Raw genomic sequence first — 24,821 nt, forward strand, 5'->3', positions numbered from 1 at the left:
GAATTCTCTGCCATCATTATATTAAATTCTTTTGGCTGTCTGGTATTAGTTTTTATAGCTCATTCATTTCTTCTTTCTTCTTGCTAGCAGTGGTTATCTGCTGAGTTACAGATGGTTTCTTATGAACCGTTATCTTCCAGGTTGATGCTTTCCTAGTCTGTTTTGTTTATTCTACTCTCCATGAGATTTTAATTTTGAATGTTGTGATTCATAGAAGTTTTTGGAGGGTGTTGCTGGAGATTGAACCTAAGATCTCTGTACATACTAGGTACGTACTCAACCACTGAACTATATCTTGAGACCTTTTGAGCTAGTATTTTTTTATTTAAAATGTTTTAATCAATTAATTAATTAATTATTTTTTCGAGACAGGGTTTCTCTATAGGTTTGGAGACAGTCCTGGAACTCTCGTTGAAGACCAGGCTGGCCTTGAACTCACAGAGATCCACCTGCCTCTGCCTCCCAACTATTAATTTATTTTTTACATTCCAATCCCAGTTCCCCTTCCCTCCTCTCCTTCCCCCCCACTCCTTCCCCCACTCCCACCTGCTCCTCAGAGAGGGTAAGGCTTCCCCTAGGATGTCTACTAATTCTGTTCCATCATCTAGTTGAGGCAGGACCAAGGCGCCTCTCCACCCCCACACCCCTGTATCTAGGCTGGGCAAAGTATCTCTTTTGAGCTAGTTTTTAAATTTATTTTTATTTTCTGTTTATTATCCAAACTGTGTTTATTGGGATTATTTCTCATTCACCCCAATCAGGTGCTTTCGGTCCTTAAGTGTGGTTAGTTTTTGCCAATTTAACACCTATTCAGACACACCTATATCTGGGAAGAAGAACCTCATTGGAGAACAGGCCTGTCAGATTGCATACTGTAGGAGATTATGGTTGGTGGGAAGGCCTGTCCCACTGAGTGGTGCCACCCCTGGGGAGATGGCCCCGGGCTGAGCAAGCTAACCAGCCATGGAAAAGCAAGGCAGCAAGCAACATCCTCCACGGTCCCTGCTTCAGTTTCTGACTGCTCTTGCCTTGAGGCCCTGCCTTGAGGCCCTGCCTTGAGGCCCTGCCTTGAGGCCCTGCCCTGGTGGCCCTCGATAATTGGCTGCAAGCCATAAGCCAAATCCACCTTTTTCCTCTCCAGGTTGCTTTTGGAGGAATGCAGAATTGTAAACTCTCTGGCTTTATCACAAAAGGGCGGCAACATCTCCGTGTTCTTTGCTCCTGTAGAAAGTTACCCAGAGAACCCCCAGCCCTGGAAGGGAGTCAGGAGACAGCAAGAGCAGCGACAGAGGGCCCCGGTTCCAGTGTAGATAACCCTTGGGCCTGGGCCTGACTTGCTTCCCCAACAGCCCTGGCCTCCCCCACTTCTCCTTGTGCTCCCCACCCAGCTGTCACTGCAGACACCCACAGCGCACTCTCCAGCTTCCATTCTACTGCTGCAGCGCCTCCAGGCCTGTTGCTATAGTGCCCACCTGAATGTCAAGAACAGCAACTGAAGCAAAAAAAAAAAAAAAAAGCAAACGAAAGCAAATACCTTCTTAAACTGATATTACAATTAATAGAACAGTCTAACTACTTGTGAAGGGTATTTCAGAGATTGCAAGTGTAGAGGTGAAAGGCGTGGTTTGGTGTAGGAAGTACAGATAAGTTGGTTAACTTGTGGAGGAATACGTTTATTTAAGGGTGCTGCTATTTATTTTTGCATTGACCCAGTCATGGCTTCATAATGTTTGACTAATTTTGTGTGTATCTTTCTTAATTACTCAGTTTTTGGTCTCCATTTCTGCCACTGTCTTCTAATTCTTGGTCATTTTACTACGATTTGTTGTGCTCTTGGTCACCCCTGATGTGCTTTCTAATTAGTATAGATTTGAATATTTCTCTCCTCTTATGCAAATTAATGGTTTTTAATCTTTTGATAAATCATGTATTTTTCATAATCTCCCACTGGTAATTTTAGTCTTTTGGTATTTCATTATACAGCATTTTTCCCTCACTTATTTTATATTTTTCTGAATTTCTTAAGTTGAATACTGTCACCTTCAGTAGTTTGTGTATTTTAGGCAGGGAACATTTTGTCACGTATTGTAATAAAAACTGGGAATATAACAGAACACATTTATACTTAGGTTCATGTTCTAGTAAAAATACATAAGTATAAACCCCTCTACTGTAGTATAAAGATACTGCAATGTTCAGTGTTGAGGTGTATGGTTATATATAGGCATAGAATAAGAATAATGCTGGCTGGGGATCTGTGGGAAACTGTAGAGATGAAGTGTGAGTTGTATAAAAGTCTTTCAGGAGAAATACAAGGTATGGAAGGGTGTTTCAGAGACAGAAATCTGTGTGAAGTCACAGGTGAAAGTCATGGTGTGGTCAGTGCAGGTAAGGAGTAATGAGGATTTCATATGACATAGACATTTCTCTCAGTGATCCACTTTTATCTTCATTTCTGTGTCTTTTCTTTTTATTTATTTTATTTTATTTTTTTGTTCCGAGACAGGGTTTCTTTGTGTAGTTTTGGAGCCTGTCTGGAACTAGCTCTTATAGACGAGGCTGGTCTCAAACTCATAGAGATCCGCCTGCCTCAGCCTCCCAAGTGCTGGGATTAAAGGTGTGCATTACCACCGCCTGGCTTATATATTTTATTATTATTATTAACTTTTTATAATTTAACTTTATTTTATGTACGTTGGTGTGGAGATGTCAGATCCCTGGGAACTAGAGTTTTAGACAGTTGTGAGCTGCCATATGGGTGCTGGGGATTGAACCTGGGTCCTCTGGAAGAGCAGCCAGTGCTTTTTACCTCTGAGCCGTCTTCTCTAGTCCCCCTTCCTCATCTTTTATTTAATTGGGAGAGAGCTGCTTTCTCTTTTTAAAAGATTTTTAGAAAAGTTATGTGTATAGGTGTTTTGCCTGCATGTCCGTCTGTGCACCACATTTGTGTAGTGCCTGTGGAGGCTGGAAGATGTCAGATCCCTTGGAACTAAAGTTACAGAAGATTGTGAGCCACCATGTGGGTGATGGGAAATGAATCCAGGACCTCTGGAAGATCAGTCAGTGCTCTTTAACGTCTGAGCAGTCTCTCCAGCCCCATCTTCTTTTTTAGTAGAAGTTTAGAATTTTTATCTACTCAGAGCTGTCAGTCTTTTTATAAGGACATAATCAGCACAAGATAATAAAATGCTAGTACCTTGAAAAAGTAATATTGTAAGTTTCAAGTATTATATGTGACTAAAAATCTGAGAAATAAGCTAAACCATTTTTAACTTTAAAAGGTATTTTAATGAATAGCATAGCGTAACTCTTGGCTAATGTTCACATCTAGTCTTTAGTAACTTGATTTTTTTTTTTTTTTTTAAGTTAGGATCTCACTATGTAGCTGAGGTTGGCCATGAACTCCTGTCATGGTTCTCAGCCTCCCCAGTTCTGAGATGATAGGTGTCACTATGTCTGGTTTTAACATATGGTTCTTTCCCTCCAATTATTGCACTTTCCTTCTCCTCTACTCTTTATTTTTTAAAGACTACTTTATGTAGCCCAAGCTCATCTTAAACTCATTTTGTGGACAAAAAAGAGTGACCTTAAGTTTCTGATCCTCCTGCCTCCACCCCTGTGTACTGGCTTATATGCATGCCTCCATGCCTGGGTTTCTGTATTGCTAGGGACTGAACACAGTCACTACCAACTGAGCTACCTATAGGCCCTTCGCTACTGTTCTTTCTATGTATCTCTTTAGATATTGGCAAAAACAAAAACAAAACAAAACAAAACCCTTGAAAACTATTCAAGTTAAATTTTCTTCCACATTTTGCCTTCATTAGGACTAATAATGATTTAGCGGTCATTGGAAATGGCAAGATAATTAGTATACTAACATGGTTTTTATAAAAGTGTGGAGTGTTCTCTACAGTAGGAAAATGCTTTATTGGAACTGAAATAAAGCCTATTTATTTAAAGCCTCATTAAAGTGTGTTTCCTCTTAGATAAGTGATGAAGAGAAGAGTCTTCGAGAACAGGATATCACTGCATCCTCGCCTAGCCTAAGTGGGGTTAAGTGGGAATCAGAGTCCGTTTACAAGGTATGTAAACATTTGCTAAAGTGTCATGCTTAGCTGTACCTGTATTTTTAACTCAAGACACTTGTGTGGCCCCTCCCACTTCCTTGTGTGAATAGATCTGGTTGTCACACTCAGGAAGCAGTGCTGGGCCACCCTCCACACAGACCTCTTCCTCACTCTGTTGGGGTTCTGACTGCACCCCAGGCCATTCTGTTGAAGGAAAACCTTATGGGTATTGCTTGGACTCCTGCATATGGTGTGGGGCTGCCTCCCTGTTCTCTATTTGGCTCTAAGACTCTTTAATTGGTGCTTTGCCAGAAACTCCTGTACTGGCTGGTTTTATATCAATTTGACACAAGCTAGAGACATTGGAGAGGAAGGAGCCTGAATTGAGGAAATGCCTCCCTGAGATGCAGCTATAAGGTATTTTCTTAGTGATCAATATGGGAGGACCCAGCCCATTGAGGGTTTTGCTATTCCTGGGCTGGTGGACCTGGGTTCTGAAAGAAAGCAGGCTGGGTAAGTCATGGAGAGCAAGCCAGTAAGCAGCACCCCTCCATGGCCGCTGTATCAGCTCCCACCTCCAGGTTTCTGCCCCACTTGAATTTCTGTCCTGACTTCCTTTGGTGATGAATAGCAGTGTGGAAGTATAAGCCGACTAAACCCTTTCCTCCCCAACTTGCTCTTTGGTCATGGTGTTTTGTCTCAGTGGTAGAAACACTAACTAAGACAACTCCTGTGGCAGTTCTTGGGCTCTTACACACTTTGGCTTATGGCTTTGTGTGGTCTCATTGCATCTGGGCTCTGACACTGTGAGCCAACTTGCTTCCCATGGGGATGCCTTCCTGAACCTAGTCCAGCTTCTGTGCTGGGCCACCTTGGTTTCCTCTGTCCTCTCAACACAGAGAAGATAACGTGGGATTAAATAGTTGTGAAGGGGAAGAGGGAAATCTGAAATTAACTGGAAACTTGGTAACTTCTGTCTTATAGTTACCTTTGGAAATGATGGACAGACAGTCTGGTAAACTCAGAAGTACACCTTTCTTACCTACTTATCCAGTTTTTATTCTTTATTTTTAGTTTTTGTCTTAGAAAGTTGACCAAGTTGACCTTGCCCAGGCAGGACTTGGATCTGTGATCCTCCTGCCTCAGTCTCCTGAATAGCTGGGTTTAAAGGCTGGGCTCCCATGCCCAGGTTGAATGCATGAAGTCTTGCCTCCACATTCACTCTCTGTACTTTTTTCTTTTTCTTCACATGGAGCCATCATCCAAACTCCTTCCCAGCTTAGTGTATGAGGACTAATCTTTGAGTCACAGCATACATTTCCATTGCTGGACCATCACAGCATCTGTTGCTTCTGCTTGGGCATTTCCGTTTGTACCGTGGTTACCACAGTGATTTAGAGGCCTAGACTATTACAGCAAAGGACATGGGAGGGTCATTTAGCTTTTGTCTTCCTTCCCTTTCCCAGGTTTGCAGATTTGTCTTCTGAGGTTCAGAGGAATTTATTTCACTCACTAAATCATAAGCCAGTAACAACCTAGAATAGATTTCAGATTTGGATTAGAGCTTCTTCCAAATGCTGTCATCTGCCCTTGCGCACATTGCACTAACCCTTCTTCCCTGTGCCTCTGCTGTGTCTTGGGCACCACCTGCTGCATGCCATAGCACACATGGCTCCCTGTGGAGCTGTTTGATGTTCCACAGGGATTTTTTTCTGTCCTTAAATAAATTACAAACTCTTTGAGGAAATGAACTATGTTGTAGTCAAGGAAAGCAGTACGTTTGTCCAAAGCTTTGTAGTTAAAAGACATCTGATCGCAAGCTGGAGACATGCCTCAGCGCTTATGAACATGTATTGCTCTACCAGAGGACCCAGGTTTGGTTCCAAGAACCCATATTGGATAGCTCACAACTGCTTGTAAGTCCAGCTCCTGGAGATCCAATACCCCATCTAGATTCTGGACAGTGTACTCATGTGCTCATACCCCTACACAAACACACACACATAAACATAATTAAAAAAACCATTTAAAGTATACATGGTCTGTTCAGAGTGTGAGGTATCATCAGATGCACAAAATTGCAACAGACAGTGTCACCCAAGACTGGATGAATAGACAGCTTGGGAAACTTTTTATGGAAGGTTTTGCTTCATTTTCAAAAGAATGAAAAAAGATTTTCCAGAATGACAATTTTCACACTCAACTAAGATCCTATTATGTTTATCTCTTATACGGTGGGATAATTCATAGGACTTAATCCTGTTTCATTTAAAAACAAGTGCTTAAATACTTAGGGCAGATATTTAACAGCAACGCTGAAGGTTCATTATTTCAGCTTGTCGGTGTTGAGAGAAGCTCTTCACATGTGCTTCTCCAGTGGAGGGGCAGAAACTTAGGTCACCAGGTTTGGGATTAACTTCAACTGCAAGTCATTTCTAGCACTCGATACTTTTTAAAGATAAGAATGAGAAGAACACAGTTTGACACAGAATCTGAATCTGTCATGAGGTGACTATGACAAGTTTATAGAGACTTTGAAGTAGAAGTTTGAAACTTTGGGGTTTATAATTCAGAAGTTTGTAGGTTATTACTAAAAGAAAACATTTTTTACAGGTTCTTACTGTCTTTTGAAACATGTACTCTAAAGCATTTATTTGGATCCTGTTAATTCTTCCTAATGCTAGCTAGCTGTTTGGTTTTAAGGAATACATCTTTTATTCCTCCTTTCTTTTTAGAGCTGCTGGCACTAATGGGGTTTTGTTTGACTTAATGTTTGACGTCTCAGAACCTCCTAACAGTAGGCACTGATCTATTTCCCTGTTTCACTCTGAACCCAGATCCCCTTTGCTGATGCTCTGGACCTGTTCAGAGGAAGGAAAGTCTATTTGGAAGATGGCCTTGCTTACGTGCCGCTTAAAGACATCGTGGCCATCATCCTGAACGAGTTCAGAGCCACGCTGTCTAAGGCTCTGGCAGTAAGTGTCCCCCTTTATGTCTTTATTTGACATCATTATAAATCCCTGGTGATTGTGCTTTGTGTTCTTTTACAGAGTAAGTTAATTTAATTTTCATAGTGACATTTCGATTGCCTGTGGTATTGTGTTGTTAATTGTGGAATCCTAGTTTTTTAATGTGTTCAGTCTCCACACATGGTTTTGTTATTGCTTCTTCTAATAGCACTAATGGGTAACTGAGTAATTATTGCAGTGGCCTCTGTAGGTTGTTCATCAAATCATTTCTGCTTGGCGATAGCCTCTATGTGTGGTTCCTAAAAGCACTGTGGCTGTTGGTGGAAACCACCTCTAGATTTCTGTTGTGAATTGCTATGTTTTTATCAGTAGAGGGCATCGTTGAAGCAAGTTTTGGTGTTCTTATTTTGTAGTGTTGGGAGTTGAAACCTGGGGACTTGTGCTTGCTAGGAAGTCATCTATAACTGGGCTGTGTGCCCTCAGCCCTAGGAGAAAGTGTTTATATTTAAGTACCAAAAACAGTGATAGGCTACTGCTGAGTAAATAGCCCAGAATTACCTGGCATTCAAAGAGTTGCACTGAATAAATGACAGTATATTCAGTTTGTGAAATTCAGAGTGATGACACTTGGCTTTTAATATAGGTCAGTTTTTTTTTTAAATGCTTTTTTGTTCTTAATGTGGAAGAGTACATCAGAGTCAAAGAACAATCATGAAGCTCTATATAATGACAGTTATATAAGCATGTGGTGTGCTTTCCTTTTGAATTAAAATTGTAGTGTTTTCTGGTACAAATAATTCTCTCTCTCTCAAAAGATTTATTTATTTATTATGTATACAGTGTTCTTCCTGCATGTGTCCCTGCAGGCCAGATCTCATTACAGATTGTTGTGAGCCACCATGTAGTTGCTGGGAATTGAACTCAGGATCTCTGGAAGAGCAGCCAGTGCTCTTAACCTCTGAGCCATCTCTCCAGCCCCAAATAATTCTTATTATTGACTCTCTAGGGTCACTTAAGCATGCACCATTCAGTTATGCTAGTATTTGGGAAGGCTAAGATATCAACTATTTTTATTAGGTGAGGCATTTTATAGAAACATCTATTTTTCCATGCAGATTTTCATGTGTGGGTATGTGATGTTAATGGTGAAACTGCAGGCCTTGTGTGTGTGCTAACCTGTGGTCTACTACTGAATTATACTCTCAGCTCTGAGAAGGTATTTAGCTTTTAATATTCTTTATCTCTAATTCCGTGATACATCATAAACCTTTATTATGGTTGGTGCTCTTAAATTGTTTCTTCATTTCTCTGTGATTTACTCCAACCCACAATGTATTTATGAATAAGCCTAGTGACTTCACCACTATGGATCACTGTTTGTCTATTGGTTGGCATTCGCCCTTTGCAGTTCTTGTTTTTCAATCAGTCCATTTCTCTGTCGATGTTTTGGATAGCACTTCTTTGTGTGAAACAGGTATGTTCTTTTCAGGGCAGTAGACAGCAGTGAATGCTGCCCACTAAATTTTGGTAGTGGCCTCTGTTTTCCATAGTCACCAAAGCCATCACCACTTTTGTTTCTGAAAGCTTCAGGATGGTGGCACCAAACCTGAGACAGTTGAGACTCCTTCCTCAATTCTGTTTGTAGTAACAGAAAGCGTCCTGATCCTTCCCCGCTTTAGAGATTATAACACACACTACTTTCTACTCCAGCTACCCAGTTGCGGGTTGTAGAGACAGATCTGTGGTATCTGAAACAATAATGGAGTGTGTTAGTCCATAAATTCAAGAAGTCAAGAAGTTGTATGAGTGACACTAGTGTCCCCATTAGTACTCCTGTTTCTCTGCAGTTGTCTTTACCTGTATACATGCGCGTATGCTTTGTCCTTGGTTTAGCTTCATTCTGTTCTTCATCTTAGACTTTATTGTGCTTGAAATGGCTTAAGGTACAAGCTGGATCACTTCCTTAGGGATGCTTTGTCAAAGTACTATAAACTGGGGGTCTCAGAAGAAACATTCACTGTTTTCTGATTACAGAAGGTAGAAATTTGGGATTAAGATATGAGTAGGACTGTTCTCTGAACTGTTGGGGAAGGGTTTTTCACGTCTCTCTCTGAGTTATTGGTATTTGATATGTGACAATATAACTGTAGTCTTCATGTGAAACTATCCATATGTCTCTCAAATTTCTACTTTTTATAATAATACCAGTTATATTGGATTAAGGCCCTCTGCTCTACTGTGTCTGCAGTGGCTCCATTTCCAAATATATTCACATTATAAGGGAATACCAATTACAGCTTCAACACATCAAAATTTGGGAGGCATTATCCAAACTGTCTTGTATTCCTAGCCATTTATCATGGCCAAAAGGATTGCCTAGCCTAAGGCTGTAATTCTGTTGCTTTGTTTGGTGGTTCCTGAGATCCTGAGACTCTGCATGTTCCCAAATGGTAATGTCCTCAACAGAAATGCAAGATGAGCTGTTAGGAGCGAGCAGAGGAGAAGAACTGTGGAGGCAAGCCAAGAAACCCTTATGGTGTTTCAGAGCTAATTATGGCTAGTGTTTTACAAATCTTAAACACATTTTAAAATCTTTTACCCATCCATTTTATAAATTTGCCTTGAAGACAACTTTTGTGGGGATCATTTGCTGGGCATTTGTCTTTCACACAGTTCAAAGTATTACATGTGTATTTGCTCTTTATCTTCTTGATAATACAATGTGGAAAGAAGACCATATGGCAGCTTTTCATAAGCTTTTACTTTTTCTCCCTATTCTATGGGTAGAAAATGGAGGAATCTGAATATACGAGAGTAAAGACAGAATTCTTTGTGTTCCTAAGTTTGTAATCAGTACCTTTCCAACAGATTGCACCTGGCCTTGTATCTTGGTAGCAGATGTAGCAGAGTATGGCTATGTGTCCTCTTTTCCCTCCATTCATTCTTCCTACAACATGAAATTCTTCAAAAAAATTTTGAAATGTTCACTGCCTTACAGGAAACATGTTTAAAACAGTAACTGTCTGTGAACTGCTTTGAGAATGAGACCCTAATCTGATGTCTTGTGACTTCTTCACCTTTCAGCATGAGTCCTATAAGTGACACATTCTTCTGCATGGCTGTCATCCAGGCTCAGCACCCAGTCAACTTTCACCTGTCCCATCGTTCATTTCAAGAGTCCGAGCCTAAGTCCCATATATATGCTGTCAGTCGTCCTTGTAGCCTCCCTGGGGCTGGGTCCATTCTTACTCTCTTCTTAACTTTTCATGGACTGTTTTATGTTTGAATGTTGTAGAGGAGGCATTTTCTAGAATAGTTCTCAGTTTGGCTTTGTTTATTGTTTCTGTATGTTTAAGTTCAAGATATATATTAAACAAAAAATGACACAGAGGTGGTAGGTACTGCATTCTGCCAGAACATGATATTGATTCATTCTTATTCTGAGGACTTTATCAATACAAAGAATATGCCATTGCCACCACTCATGACCCATCCCTGATAAGGGAATTCAAAATTACAGAAATTGTGAAATGTCTGAGAAAGAATTTAGAGTCTTATTGTTCCAGAAAATTAACCATCACTTAGAAGAGTCAAATAGATGCATAAATTAAGAAATTTATCTATGACCTTGACAAGATTGTCTCCAAAATGAACATAACAGTTAATAAATTAGAGGAGAAAGTTCAAAGTATGGAGGGAAAACTTAGCAAGGAGATACTCAGATAAAAACCACAAGAGACATTATCTTTAACAGATAAGACCATGTGGGAGAATGAACTTCAGGGATGAGGACAGAGTCAGGACAATAATACAATCAGACATATAAGAAAAAAAATAAGGTATAATTCATAGAGATAGATAATATTTCCAAGAAGTCTGGGGCACATTCAAGAGGAGGCCAAACTCGAGTACTAGTGGTATAGAAGAAGGAGCAGAGGTAAAACTGAATGGAACGGACAGACTGCTGAAATGACAGGAGAAAACTTCAGAAATTGATAAAAGTAGGCTTCCAAGTACATGATGCTTATAGAACTCTAAATAGACATGAGCAGAGAAGAAATTCTCAATGACAGTTTATAGTTAAGGTGTCAAAAATACAAAGTAAAGAAATAATCCTAACACACGATACTTACAGAACTCTAAGTATTCATGACCAGAGAAAAATTTCTCCATGACATTTTATAATTAATCAAAAATACAAAGTAAGAAATAATCCTAAAACTTGGAGAAAAACACCAACTTCCATACAAAGACAGAAATATCAGAATTGCCCCAGGCTTTTCATCTGCAAGTGTAAATGCCAGAATGAAGGAGATGTTTCAGGCTCTGAAAGCAGACAACTGTGAACCAAAAATGTTATATGTTGCAAAGCTATCTTTCAAAATTGATGGAGAAATAAAAGAATTTAAAGACAAATACAAATAAAGGTAATTTATGACAATCATGCCAACACTGCAGAAAGTTCATAGTGGAATGTTTATAGGGAGGAAGATAGCATAGCTATAGATAAGCAAACTGGATTTGGGGAAGAAGCAACCATATCAAACACAACAACTCAGCAAACCATTAAAACTAATATGGTAGCAGCAAATGGAACAGAACATTACCTGTTTCAGAGTTCCTATTGCTGTGATAAAATATCCTGACTAAAAGCAACTTGGGGAAGAAAGGGTTTATTTTGCTTATACTTCCACATCACAGTCAGTCATTGAAAGGGAGGCAGGGCAGGAACCTGGAGGCAGGAGCGGAAGCAGAGGCAATTGAGGAGTGACGCTTGTTGGCTTTCTCCTCATGGCTTGCACAGCCTGCTTTCTTAGAGAACCCAGGACCGGCAGCCCGGGAATAGTGCCACCCATAGTGAACTCATCCCTCTCACATCAGTCATCAGTCAAGAAACTGCACCAGAGACTTGCAGGCCAATCTGATGGAGCATTTTCTCAATTGAGGTTCCCTCCTCCAAAATGACTAGCTTGTCTTGTTGACATAGAACTAGCCTGCTTGATTCAGTTTCTTTAAGACATTCAAAGTCCTTTTCAAAGTTCAAAGTTCCTCTAAAATATCCAGTTTCTCAAAAGTTTCCAAAGTCTCTGTACAGTTAATTCCAAAGTTTATATAAAATTTCAAAAAGTAGTTATATTAAAAGCAGTTACACACTCTCTTACTCCAAGAGGGAAGAAGCAGTGCACTGTTAGTTCCATTCAAATCAAAGCAAAACCAGAGGTGAACAGTGCACACAGCTCAGTGTCAGGCACCCGAGGCTCATGACCTTCTATACTCCAAAGGCCTTGGCATTGGAAATTCTCTAGCTTTGCCATCCATAGCACAACTCTGAGTGCTCAATGGGTTTTCCTGCCCAAGGTTCCAAACACTTTTGACAGTCCTTAACTAACATGGTTAGGTTTATCACAGCAATACCTACTGCCTTGCACCAGTTTCTGTTTTAAGGTCTTTGTTACTGGGATAAAACACCATGACCATAAGCAAATGTTTGATTATTATCCTTCAGCTAAAGTGTATTTGCTATTAACCATTATAAGATGGGAATTAAAAATGGGCATGAAAAGAATAGGAGTCAATGTTAGTAATTTCTTTTACCATTTTAGTAGGTCATCTTGCATATACCTTTTTTGGAATCATTACTGGAAACTGCTGGTGAACAGCAACTAAAAAAAAATTAGTGAAGTATTTTTAGGTTTCTGATCCATTAAGTTCATTCATTGAAAAAAACAAAACAAAACAAAACAGTAAATACACATGAAAGTGCTTTGAAAGTTCCGAAGTGCTCCATGCATTAGATGTTCATTTAAAAGAGTAGACTTCCAAACTCATGTGGTCTGTTAGTGAAGGCACAGGTCTTTTGTCAGAGGTCTAATGTAGCATCTTGAGTTCAGTGACATTCTAATAGTGTGTTGCCTTTCCTAGGTCCAACCAAACCTCTCCTCTATACCGCTTTCTGAGATCACTCTCAAGCAGTGTTCCATGAACATTTTAAATACTTTAGTGGCTATAGAGTAAAGATTATGCTGGAGTCAATGTAATTATCTCTAATGCCCAATACCATGCCTTGTGAAGATTAACCACCTAGATCTGATCAATTGCCCATGAGAATTGTATGTTTGGATGTATTTTTTGTTGTTGAAAAAAGTGAAATCGGACTGAATGCACTTCAGCTGTGTACAAATGAGCACAAAGCACCTGATAATATGTGCCAAGCGCAATGTATGTGCAGCATTTCTGAACTCTGAGTTATTTATTACTTCAAAAACCCTACTTTTGTGTTTTTCTCTTTCTCCCTCATTTCTAGTAAAAGTCAGATAGTCCCACACTCCTTTGTAAGCACTCCTGTTTCTGAGATTATTTATCCTATTACGAATTATAATTTCCCATTTGAAAGCTTCAGTGTAGACTGCTTAGAGAGTAATGAATAGTTTTACACACTGTGCCTTGTCCTTTTATCTGACTGTGTAGACTAATGAGTATGTGAAACACCGATTTTATTCCTGTTGGCTACTTGTGATGAGAAAATGTCAGCAGATTCAGTTGCTAGGAAACAGCTGATTACTGAAATAGTTTTGTGAGGGGGTACTTGTAAATCCAATTCTTTGACAGTTCTACTCTCATATAACAGAAATTTATTCAGTCACTACAAAGAAAGATGTATCACCTGTTGGGTTTTCAATTTAAAATTTTTTGAACAGGGGGAGCTAATAATATGAAAAGTGTTACAGGATTGATTAAGTGTTGAGGGTGCAATTTTTAGCAGTGGCTGGACATGGAAAAGTAATATGTACCTGTATGGCTTTGAGTTTCAGTTTTATGACTCATCAGTGATGAGAATAAGAACAACTAGAGAAGAGATAAAACCTAGAGCACATGGCACAGTAGAATTAACATAAAAAGAAACACTGTATTGATTAAATCAACTTTCGGTGTAGAAGTAGGATTAGTCATATAGTAGATTAAGTCACCTACATTTGCTTCTTTGCTTTGGTTGCTTAATCTGTGACAAGGAAGAATATTGAAAAGGAGTGTTTGGTTTTCTTTTATAACCAATTGACATTTATTTTTGTGGTAACTATAATTTGATGTTTTTGAACCCAAGGTCTTGTGCATACAAAGAAAACACTATGCTATTGACTTTTCTCCCTAGCCCCTAGGAAAAGGATGTTTATTTCATATCAAGTCAGTAACTTTCCTTAAGTATTCACTGTGTCAGGCAAAAACCACTGCTGGGGAGACAAGTATGATTGGACTTTCAGGACACAGCAATGGGGGAGGGATGTGTTCAGTGAAAAGAAGAGTACGCATGAAGAGACAGCAAACACTACAGCGATGAACTTGGTCTGGACCTACCTTACTTTGTCAGCTTGGCTTGAGTTTGGCAAGGCTCTCTGTGAGGCAGGTGGTACTCCGACTTTCCTCTTTTGGAGGGCCAGGAGTGGAGAATCAAACTGCGGCTGTTTTCCCCTTAGTTCTGTCCCTTGTCCATACTCTGGGTTGGTTGAGCCTCACCACCAGTCTTCCTTCCTGCTCCATTCATCAGACGAGTATTGTTCATGTCCAAGTTCTAATTCTGTGTTCAGCTTCACTGCTTGTCTGTTTAATTGCATGTACACATGTAGAACTTTTTCAGGGAGTACAGAATCTATCTTCTGATTTACACATGTTGAAAATTTGTGTCTTATAAATAAAATCCCTTGGAAGCCCTTCCCCCCTTATTTAAATAACCCTTTGAGGTTAGGCTGGCAGCTTGTGTTTTAGAAATTGGAGTGGTACAGAAAATGTTTTCTCTAATGTGCTTGAGTAATTTGTAAATTCAAACTAAAAATCAAAACAAAACAGGAAATTATGTCTAGTTGGTTCTATAGCTGCCCAGGGGAGGTAGAACTGAGGAAACTGTGATGCACAGCTTCACTTCCACTAAAGTTCATAGGTCAGAGGTTTCTGTCTACATTTTATGATTAAAATTTTGGACATGTTTGGGAGTTTTGATTGCATGTGTGTCTGTGTACCACATGTGTGCCTAGTGAATGAGGAGGCCAGAAGAGGGTGTTAGGACCCCCCCCCCCAACTGGAGTTACAGGTACTTGTGAGCAGCCATGTGGGTGCTAGGAACTGAACTCAGGTCCTCTGCAAAGGCAGAAAATGTTCTTAACCACTGATCCATCTCTTCAGCCACTCTTGTGTATTTTAAAATAGAAGCTTATTTGTATTATGTATAATTTTTAGATAAATATAAAATAAGAGGATTTCTTTCTTTCTTTCTTGTTTTTTTTATTTTTTTATTTTTCAAGTCAAGGTTTCTCTGTGTAGCTTTGTAGACCAGGCTAGCCTCGAACTCATAGAGATCCGCCTGCCTCTACCTCCCAAGTGCTGGGATTAAAGGCATGTACAACCACCACCCAGATAATAGGATTTCTTTAGGCTTTATCAAATTACCTTGTTGTTATTTGCCCTTCCTCCCTTTTCCTTCTGTTTTGCTTTCCTTCCACCATTAACAGTTGGTGCCCCTTCCCCATTTTTTGTTCCCTTGTCTGATGTGAGATATCCTTCTGCACTCTCTGAATATGTGTTGCTTTGATTGGTTGATGAATAAAGCTGCTTTAGTTTATGACAGGGTAGAATATAGCAAGTCAGGAAATCCAAGCAGAGATATAGGAAGAAAGAAGGCAGAGTCCAGAGAGAAGCAAGTATCCACTGGAGGAGTAAGATGCTAGAGCATTACCAGTAAGCCATGGGCCACGTGGCAATACACAGATTAATAGAAATGGGTTAGTTTCAAATGTAAGAGCTATCTAGTAATAAGCCTGAGCCATTGGCCAAACAATTATATTTAATATTAAGCCTCTGAGTAATTATTTTATAAGCGGCTGAGAGTCCATGACAGATAGAAATACAGACACCACCAAAGCCCATCTGGGTGAACCAATGCATTTTATTGGAGTTGTTTACAAGAATATGAGTTGAAGGGTTACTGAAGCGGAAATGACTCAAAGACAGTTGCATCACCAAAGCCTACCCCAGCATGAGTGACAGCTCATGAAAGCTGGACACCCAGAGTACACTACACAGCCTGCATGCAACTCAACAGGTGGCTTAGTTTGTCTAAAGCTCTTCCAGGCAGCTCCACTGGTTTCTGGACCTTCCAGGTAGCTGGTCTGCTCTCAGTCTTCTTTGTAGGTTGGCTTATCTGAGAGTGACTCTCAGAGCTCTTTATTGCTTACTCTGGGAGGGAGGGGCCTACTGAAACTAGCTAGTTTCAGGGACTTCCTGAAGCAATTTTGAGTTGCTTACCTTTTGTGTTAAGGAGCTTCCCTGGGAGATGGAATGTTTCAGTCTCAGAGAAAACTGCTATATAACACACACACACACACACACACACACACACACACACACACACACACACACGTACACACATACTCAAAGAAAAAGAGGCTTTCAATTTGAAAGTATAGGGGGACATGAGAGAGACTGGAGAGAGGAAAGGGAAAGGGATGAATGATATAAAAAATAAAAACATATATAGATATGCTATTTTTAGAAATATTACAGAAAGAACTCAAGTTATGGTTTAAAAAGTTATGAGTGTCTTTTGTGATACTGTGATTTCATTTTCATGTACAGTTGTATTTGTTGAATTGTAAAACAGTGAGCCAGCTGAGGTGTCAATGGGGCGATGAGCTGGAAAGTAGATAATTGAACCTGGAAGATCACTTGTTTGTTCACTGGAAACAGAGTAGTGAGCAAAATGGGGAATCTGTCTTTTGTCCCTGTCCACTAGAAAATCTGTAGTTTGCACTGACTATAAGGGCTAAAGCAATAGTAGACAGCCTTTTGGATTTTGGCAGGGCAGCTATAATCCCAAACAGACAATAACAATTTGCATTTATAGACTTTCCTTTCTCGTAGCTTAAAGTTTCATCAGGGTGTTTTCATTTTATGTTTTCTTTTTCTTTTTTTCTTCTTTGCAGCAATTCTGCCTTTGCCTCCTAAATGCTAGGATTATAGGTGTGAGCTGCTTACTAAAAGTCATAGACACTGTTTCTGTGCATTGTTATCCACAGTGATTTATATTATTTCTTTACGTTTGTGCCAAGAGATCTGTTTATGTGTTAGCCAGTGCTTGTTAGAGGGGCACATGTGGCGGGTGAGAGATTAGAATTTGCTTATTTCTCCTTTAGTTTCATGTAATATTAAACCATATATATATATATATATATATATATTATATATATATATTTTAGTGTCAAGGACCTTGACTTTCACTGGTGTCTCTGAAGATTTCCTTTGCTGGGTATTGGTGGTAGTGAAATGCTAGTATTTTTCCTAACCTGAATTTGAGATGACTTCACAGTACTGTAGTGGCTCAATCAGCAGAGAATATCTCTTAAATCCTTTACACTTTTCTTGTGGCCAGTGCCTCTCAGTCTCAGTGATAAAGATCCTGGCTGTTTGGCTTCATTTCTCATGCTGGAGTCTGGAAGACCAGTTGTCTGCTCCTCTTCATCAAGGCAGCCTAATTCTTCCTCAGAGTTGCTGCTTTACCTATCCCCCTGCAAATCCTATATATTTCCCTGTAGGCAAGACTGTCTGTGTCTTGTGGCCCTCTTTGTTGGGAAGAGTATTTTATGTCACCATCCACTTTTGGTAGAGATGAACAAAGGATTATGGTATTGAGTCTGTCATCTGTGTATTTGCCATGGGGTGGTTGGTTTTGCTGAATGTGGGTGAGGTGTATCAAGTGGGCACACACACTTTTCCACTCAGGGATGCTTGCTCTGTTGGGAGGGTCACTTCTCACTCATTCACTACACAATTTGCTTGTGAGTTAATGTAGCAATGTTTAAAGTTTGGACAGGTGGGTTGTTGGTCCTTACCTTGTTCAGAAGAAGGGATGGGTTGGAGACAAAAGGACCTTGAGTTTCTTTTCATGTTTTTCTTTTTTTTTCCAGAGAAACTGGGTTGAGATAGAAGCTAAAATTCAAGACTTTGTTGAATCCAAGATAACCTTATGTGGTTTAGGGACTCAGTGATAAGGGACTAGTCAGTATTCTATCTATCTATCTATCTATCTATCTATCTATCTATCTATCTATCTATCTATCTATCTATCTATCATCTATCTGTTTTTAGAATGATCTGGTTGGTCTTGCCTTTATCACTGAAATTACTAAATTCTTAAGAACTGAGAAGAATCAACTCTTGGGAATGGATGTTTGCACCTTTGCCTTCACATAGCTCAAAGTTGCAAAGTTTGACTGTGGGAGGTAGCAAGGCAAGGTGAATAACAGCATCTTTGTCAAAATATAGAACCCTTTCAGTTGGTTAAGGCTCAACTGTCTAAAGAAAAAATCTTCAGATAGTGAGTGAAGGATGTTGAAACAAACAAATACATTAGTTCTCACTCTGTTTTGTCTGGACCCTGGGAAGGCTGTTTGCAGGAGTAGTCTTTGCCTGTAAGCTACCCAGTTAGTATGCTCTGTTTTAATCCATCAAGTCTATGTCATTAGGATTCCTTCTTGCTTTTGTAGCTGAGACCCATTAAAACATTGTATTTTAGATGGTGGACTGAGTAGTTTAGAATAAGTGTTTCCCCCAGGATGTGGTCCTATACATTATCTGAAATTGTATTTGTCTTTTGAGCCTTCATAGCCACACTTCATTTGGGTCACATGCTTCTCTCTTTTCCTTATCTCCTCTTTTGTCTTAAACTTTCCTTAGTGGTAAAGCAATGCAAAGGGTAAAGAGGTAAATAGTTAAGTGGGAGGAATTTTATTAGTAGCAGCTTTAAATTTAGAAAATGAAGACATTGCAATAGAAATAGCTTAGAGAAGTGAACATGAAAAACAAAAGTATTTACTGTAGAAAATGCTGCTGGGCCATACCTTACCATATTTTGTCTTGGGATTCTATTGCATGAATTTATTTACATATCTATCACACTTCCTTATAATTTTCTTTATTTCCTTAGTGCTTCCTTTTAAAAAATGATTTATTTATTTTTATTGTATGTGTGAAGGACTCTAGCAGTCCTGGGTTTGGCAAATGTGGCACTGGCAGGCCTTGCCCTTCCCCCTTCTGTCTCCCTGGAAACCATAGATTACATCGTAAAGCTAGCCAACAAGGTCTATTCCCTTATTTGGACACTTTCTTACGCCAGACTCATTCCTGAGGCTGACTACCAATGTCCAGCAATCAAAAGTCTCCTTTGGTTCACCTAATTAACATGCCCCATCAAACCATCCCAGTGCATCCTAGACCATTCTAACAGACCTCCCCCTTTCTCTTCTTAAAAACTACACCTACATTTGCTGCTGTTTTCTGCCCGAGTCAGAAATCAGCCACTTTTAACTTTTCTTCCCTGCTCAATGAAGGATCTCTCTGTGAAAACAGGTGTTTGGGTGTGGTTTGTGCCTAGTCTGGGGTCTGGGAGGACAGGAGGAAATCTCCACTAGTGTTTTGCCTGCATGTATGTCTCTGTGAGGATGTCAGCCTGGAACTGGAGTCACAGACTGGGAGCTGGGAATTGAAACTGGGTCCTCTGGAGAACACATAGTGCTCTTAACTGCTAAGCCATCTCTCCAGCCCCATAGTCACTGTTTCCTAATATAGTTGGTTATTGGAGGTGTTTTATGACCTAAACATTTACTCTCCAGTTTTTCCACAGTCATTTTTCAATTTGTTTTGAAAGCTACACTAACATACTGTATTATATATAATAAGAGTTAGTATATTAGTAGGATATTATTACCATTTCTTGAAGGAAATCAATACAGTGTGGTCTATTGTCAGGAAAGTGACCATTATTTCTTGACTGTGCACAGTAATGTATAGTATTCAGGACTACAGGAAAGGGTGGCATTGCAGGTATGGAGTAAGTTGGTAAGTCTGAAGGCTTCTTGTTCATATAGAAAGTTACAAGGTTAGAAGGAAGTCATGGCATATCTCCACTGTATTTTATTGTTGAAAATGTAATTGACTTGTGAAAGCATGACAAACTCCAAGTGAGCTCATTTGCTGGTTTGGGTCTGTGGGTCTCTGTTGAACGGCAGTTGTGATCTCAGCTTCTCTCTTTTTCTCTCCCCTCTCTCCTCTCTCTCTCTCTTCTCCCTCTTTCTCTGTTATCAAAATTTATTGTGAAGTTAAGTTTGTAATACCTGCATGTACCATTGATGAAAATACACAATTAAATGATTAACCTTTTTTGAATGCTCCTCGCTGTAGGCCTAATCAAAACTAGACATTTATATTTACTTTCAAATAACTTAGGGACCTGTTATGCCTATTTCTAAATGTTTATATGCTCCATTTTTCCTTTAAAATGATTGTTTTTCTCGGTTTTGTTTTATAATATGATCAAGAACTATGTTGTTTTTGGTTCTTGTTTATTTATCTTTTTGTCCATATATTTGGTTGGATGTGCCACAGTATACAAGTAGAGGTCAGAGAACAACTTGTGAGACCTAGGGATTGAATTGAGGTGGTCAGGCTTGCTAGCAAGCACTTGTAGCTAGTAAGTCATCTTACTGGGCCTTTTTTTTTTTTTTTTTTTTTTTTTAAACAGTCTCACTGTGTAGCCCAGACTAGTCTTGAGCTCAAGATCTTCCTGCCTCAGCCTCTCATGCTGATTTATAAAGATCTGCACCACTGAGCTTGATGAACTATACTTTTCATTAGCATTATGCTTGGGGATTATGTATCACCTATCACATATTTTATTTATGTTTATGGTTTTGCAGTGCTGGGGATCAACCTAAAGTCTTGTACATGCTGGCAAGTATTGCCATGCTGAGTATCCCCACCCCAGATACTTTCTATATATTTTAGAATGTTTAAATAAGAATTTATGTTTTTGATGGTGAGTTTTTTGTATGTAGAATTACGTAGCCATTTCTAGGAGAGCCTGTTTCACAGCCAACTTCCGGGGTGTTCCGGCTCTCACAGTCTTTCTGCTCCCTCTTCTGTGATGTTCCTTGAGCCGTGGATGCAGGAGCTGTGATGTAATTGTTGGGGCTGGGCCCTCCATAATCAGTTATCTCTGTGGTCCCCATTTGCTATAAAGAGAGGCTTCTTTGAGGAGGGGCGGTAGCTGTGCTTGTCTGGAAAGGGGGCTCATGTGCAGAGAGAGTTTGTGAGCTGTGGATCAGGAGCCAGGTTTGTGGGTTTGACTGTTTCTAATCTTAGTGGCAGGAGTGGCCTATATTGGCTTTTCAGTATGAAGTATGGTAATAGTTGTATGTTTCTTGAAGATCTTCTTTCACCAGAACTAAGAAAACTGCTCCCTATTTCCAGTTTGCTGAGTTTCCTGTGGGGCCAAGGTTAATGGTTATGGTATATTTGCTTATTTATTGAGATGACTATGTGGCTAAACAAAATTTCAGTTCATTTATGTGTCTTATTAGACTGATTTAAAAGCATTGAACCAATTTTGCATTCGTGGCATAAACTTACCATGTCAGTTTTGTTGCTGAGTGTTTTATTTATTTCCCACAAAGGATGCTGGTCTAGAGTGTTGTACTATAACATCCATCTGATTTCAATACCCAGTTAGTTCTAGCATCATGAAATTATTTGAGTTTTCTTCTCTATTCATTTTATGTAACATTATAGTAAAATTCCTACAATTTAATCATTTTAAGGATGGAATTATTCAACTTTCTCCCTTCCTTCATGAAATAGATCTTAACCAACATTGTGCTGTAATGGCTTGGCACTTTATAATTAAATGAGTATTTTTAATATTAATGTTTTTTTGGGAAAACTGATTAAAATGTTTTATACTAATTTTAAGTTTGTAAGTCATCCTGTAGAAAATTTGTGAAGTATCAGAATATGTGAAGTTAGAATTACATAGTTTATATTGTTGATAGTATGGCATGTAACATTTAGAACTCAGTAACATTCTTTGAAAAGTGTTTTTTTTTATTTAAATATCACAGTACTCCCTCCCTCCTTCCTCTTTTCCTCCTTCCCTCCCTCCCTACTTCTCTCTCTCTCTCTCTCTCTCTCTCTCTCTCTCTCTCTCTCTCTCTTTCTCTCTCTGTCTGTCTGTCTGTCTCTTTCTGATAGGATCTTACTGTGTAGTACAGGCAGTCCTTAACTTACCTTCTTGCCTTAGCATTATAAGTGTGTGTATCATAGGCATGAGTAACTCTACTCAACTTAATAGCATTAAGTGACTATATTATCTATCATCCAGATATTATTTAAGCGTTTTATTTTCCGTGTATGGGTGCTTTGTCTGCATGTTTGTACATGTACCATGTTCCAGAAGGGGCTATTGGGTCCCTGCAACTGGAGTTACACATGATTGTGAGTCACCATGTAGGAACTGGGAACCAAACCTGGGCTCCTTGCAAGAGAACAGCTCTTAGCCTCTGAGCCATGGCCAGTCCCTGTCATGTGTATTTTGGTAACTTACTTATCCATGTCAGTGTTGTCCTTTATCATTTCTAGTATTTTTGTAGTCACATGCAATGGGTATGTTCTTTTGATGTAAACCTTGGTCTTTATTTTTGGTATGTTCTTGTAATTTAGAAATTATTGAGTCAGAAAGTTGTTTTTGTTGATGTTTTTTTGTTTGTGTATGTGCTGAGTTCATGTGTGTGGATCCAGAGACTGATGTCAGGTGTCTTCCTCAATGGCTTTCCCTCTTACCTCTGAGACAGGGTCTCTCACTGAACCCAGAGCTCTACAATTTGGCTGGACAGCAAGCCCCAGGATTCTCTCTTTTTTCTTTTTCTTTTTTTTTTTTTTCCCCTGGGCTAGGATTGCAGGTGTATGCTGCCTTCCTGGCTTTTTATGTAGGTGCTGGGTGAGGGTTGGGGGACTCTAAACTTCAGTCCTCATTCTTACATTGCAGAGTTTTACCAACTGAGTCTTTTCCCAGCCCAGGTATAATGCACTGGGTGCTCTGGAACTGCCTTTTTAAGGTGGACCATTAGCCCGTGCTTCCGAGAATGTCTGCTTCCACTCTTTAAAGGTGTGTGATTTTAGAGTTAAAAACAAAAAAATCCTGGCTATTGTGTTCAGCTAAAGTAGTAGCTTACTACTTTTCATTTTTCTTTCTCTAATAGGAAATATTTAAGAAGCTATTTAGAGAGCTTTAGATTAGTCTGAAAAGTTATGCAACAGAAGTGTTATGAGGAAATAAGTTTCTAGTGTCAAATAGAAAGGGAACATAAAGTACGTTAGGCTAAACAGCTAGTGAGGGAAGAAGGATTCTTGACACGTTAAAGATTTGTCACTTTTCTTAGAAGTGAGTAGGATGGTATGGATAGTGAGAGTAATGGGTCTTATGTCCTGATTTCTTCAAAACAATCCAATTTTCTTTCACTAAAGAAACTCCCAATAGCTCCAGGTTTGCTTTTCATGGCTTGTATCATTTTTGGGAATTTTGGGGAAATAGAAGCTTATTATCAGAAAATAGGTGTCTGGGGCATTTGGAGGTAGACCACATTCCTTACAGCTGTGATACTCATCTGCTCAAAAACAGTCATTTGGAAGAAGTGAAAGAAAATAGCAGTGAAACTCAAACTATTTGAAAGTTTAGACAAAAATTTTGGCTTCTGAAGTAAATTTGGCAGGCTATAAAAGTTAAGAATATGATGACTGCCAAAAACACAGCAGACAGGAAAAAAAAAAAGAGAAGAATAGTTTTGAATAAAAGTATGTTTTGGTAAGTAGAGAACATGTAGACTGCTGAGTGAAATGTTTTGTAGTATGTTGTCTCAGTTAGGGTTTCTGTTGCTGTGATGAAACACCATGACCAAAAGCAGCTTGGGGAGGAGAGGGTTTATAGATCCTGAATGACAGTCCATTAAGGGAAGCCAAGGCAGGAACTCAGACCAGGTGGGAACCGGGAGGCAGGAGCTGATGCATAGGCCAGGAAGGGATGCTGCTTACTGACTTGCTCCCCATGGCTTATTCAGCCTGCTTTCTTACAGAGCTCAGAACCACCAGCCCAGGGATGGCATCACCCACAAATAGCTGACTCTATCCAACCACTGGTTAAAAAAATGCTCTGCAAGGCTTGCTTGCCTCCAGCTCAATTTCATGGAGGTATTTTTTTTTAATTGAGGTTCTCTTCTCTCAGATGACTTTAGCTCCAGGATGATGTATATTAGTTACTTTGTTGTCATTGTTGCTGTGACAGGATATCTGACAGAAGGAACTTGAGGGAGGAGATGCTTCTTTGGGTTCATGAGGGAAGGCAGATGGGTGACTCTGGCCACAGTAGTGTGGCAAGGTGGTAAGTTTGGGCTGGTACCATGAGAGCATATTGAAGTCTCATCGTCATGCCCATAGTGACCCATTTCTAGCTAGGCTATAATCTCACAGGTTCCACAACCTCCACAATCAGTGCCACCAGCTGGGGACTAGTTTTCCCATATGTGAACCCGTGGGGACGTTAGTGTTGAAACTGCAAGAATGGGTACATTCACTTACAGCCTGTATATTTCTGTAAAACATTCCAGGCAGCTTAGAACAAAATACATTTAAATAGTAAAGGAAGTAGAAAATGAGAACTACTGAGCAAATCCTAGGTCCTACTTGTTGGCTGTTCTGATTGGACTTTCTTCCTGGGAGAAAAGGCAACAAGGACCCCAATCACTTACACAGAAAGGAGAGGCTCCCTCTATCTGTCACCTTATAAAATGTAAATTTTAAGACCTTTGCTATTCTGGCTAACTAAAAAGCTTTTCTCCTAGAAAACACTTGAATAAATAAAAAAGCCAATATGTCACCAAAGTGGTCAGATCTTCTGTCTTGAGAGCTTGGT

At 39.5% G+C, this 24,821-nt stretch overlaps 1 protein-coding gene across 1 annotated transcript in view; it reads left to right on the plus strand.

Moving 5' to 3' along the window:
- Positions 1 to 24,821, plus strand: part of Prim2 (DNA primase subunit 2) — a 193,002-nt gene that overhangs the window by 18,039 nt on the left and 150,142 nt on the right. The window contains exons 6-7 of the mRNA XM_027392835.2: positions 3,990 to 4,085; positions 6,908 to 7,045. Coding sequence (XP_027248636.1) covers positions 3,990 to 4,085; positions 6,908 to 7,045 — 234 coding nt within the window. The remainder of the gene's footprint in view (positions 1 to 3,989; positions 4,086 to 6,907; positions 7,046 to 24,821) is intronic.

Source organism: Cricetulus griseus (assembly GCF_003668045.3).
Source record: "Cricetulus griseus strain 17A/GY chromosome 1 unlocalized genomic scaffold, alternate assembly CriGri-PICRH-1.0 chr1_1, whole genome shotgun sequence".
Classification (NCBI taxonomy): Eukaryota; Metazoa; Chordata; class Mammalia; order Rodentia; family Cricetidae; genus Cricetulus; species Cricetulus griseus.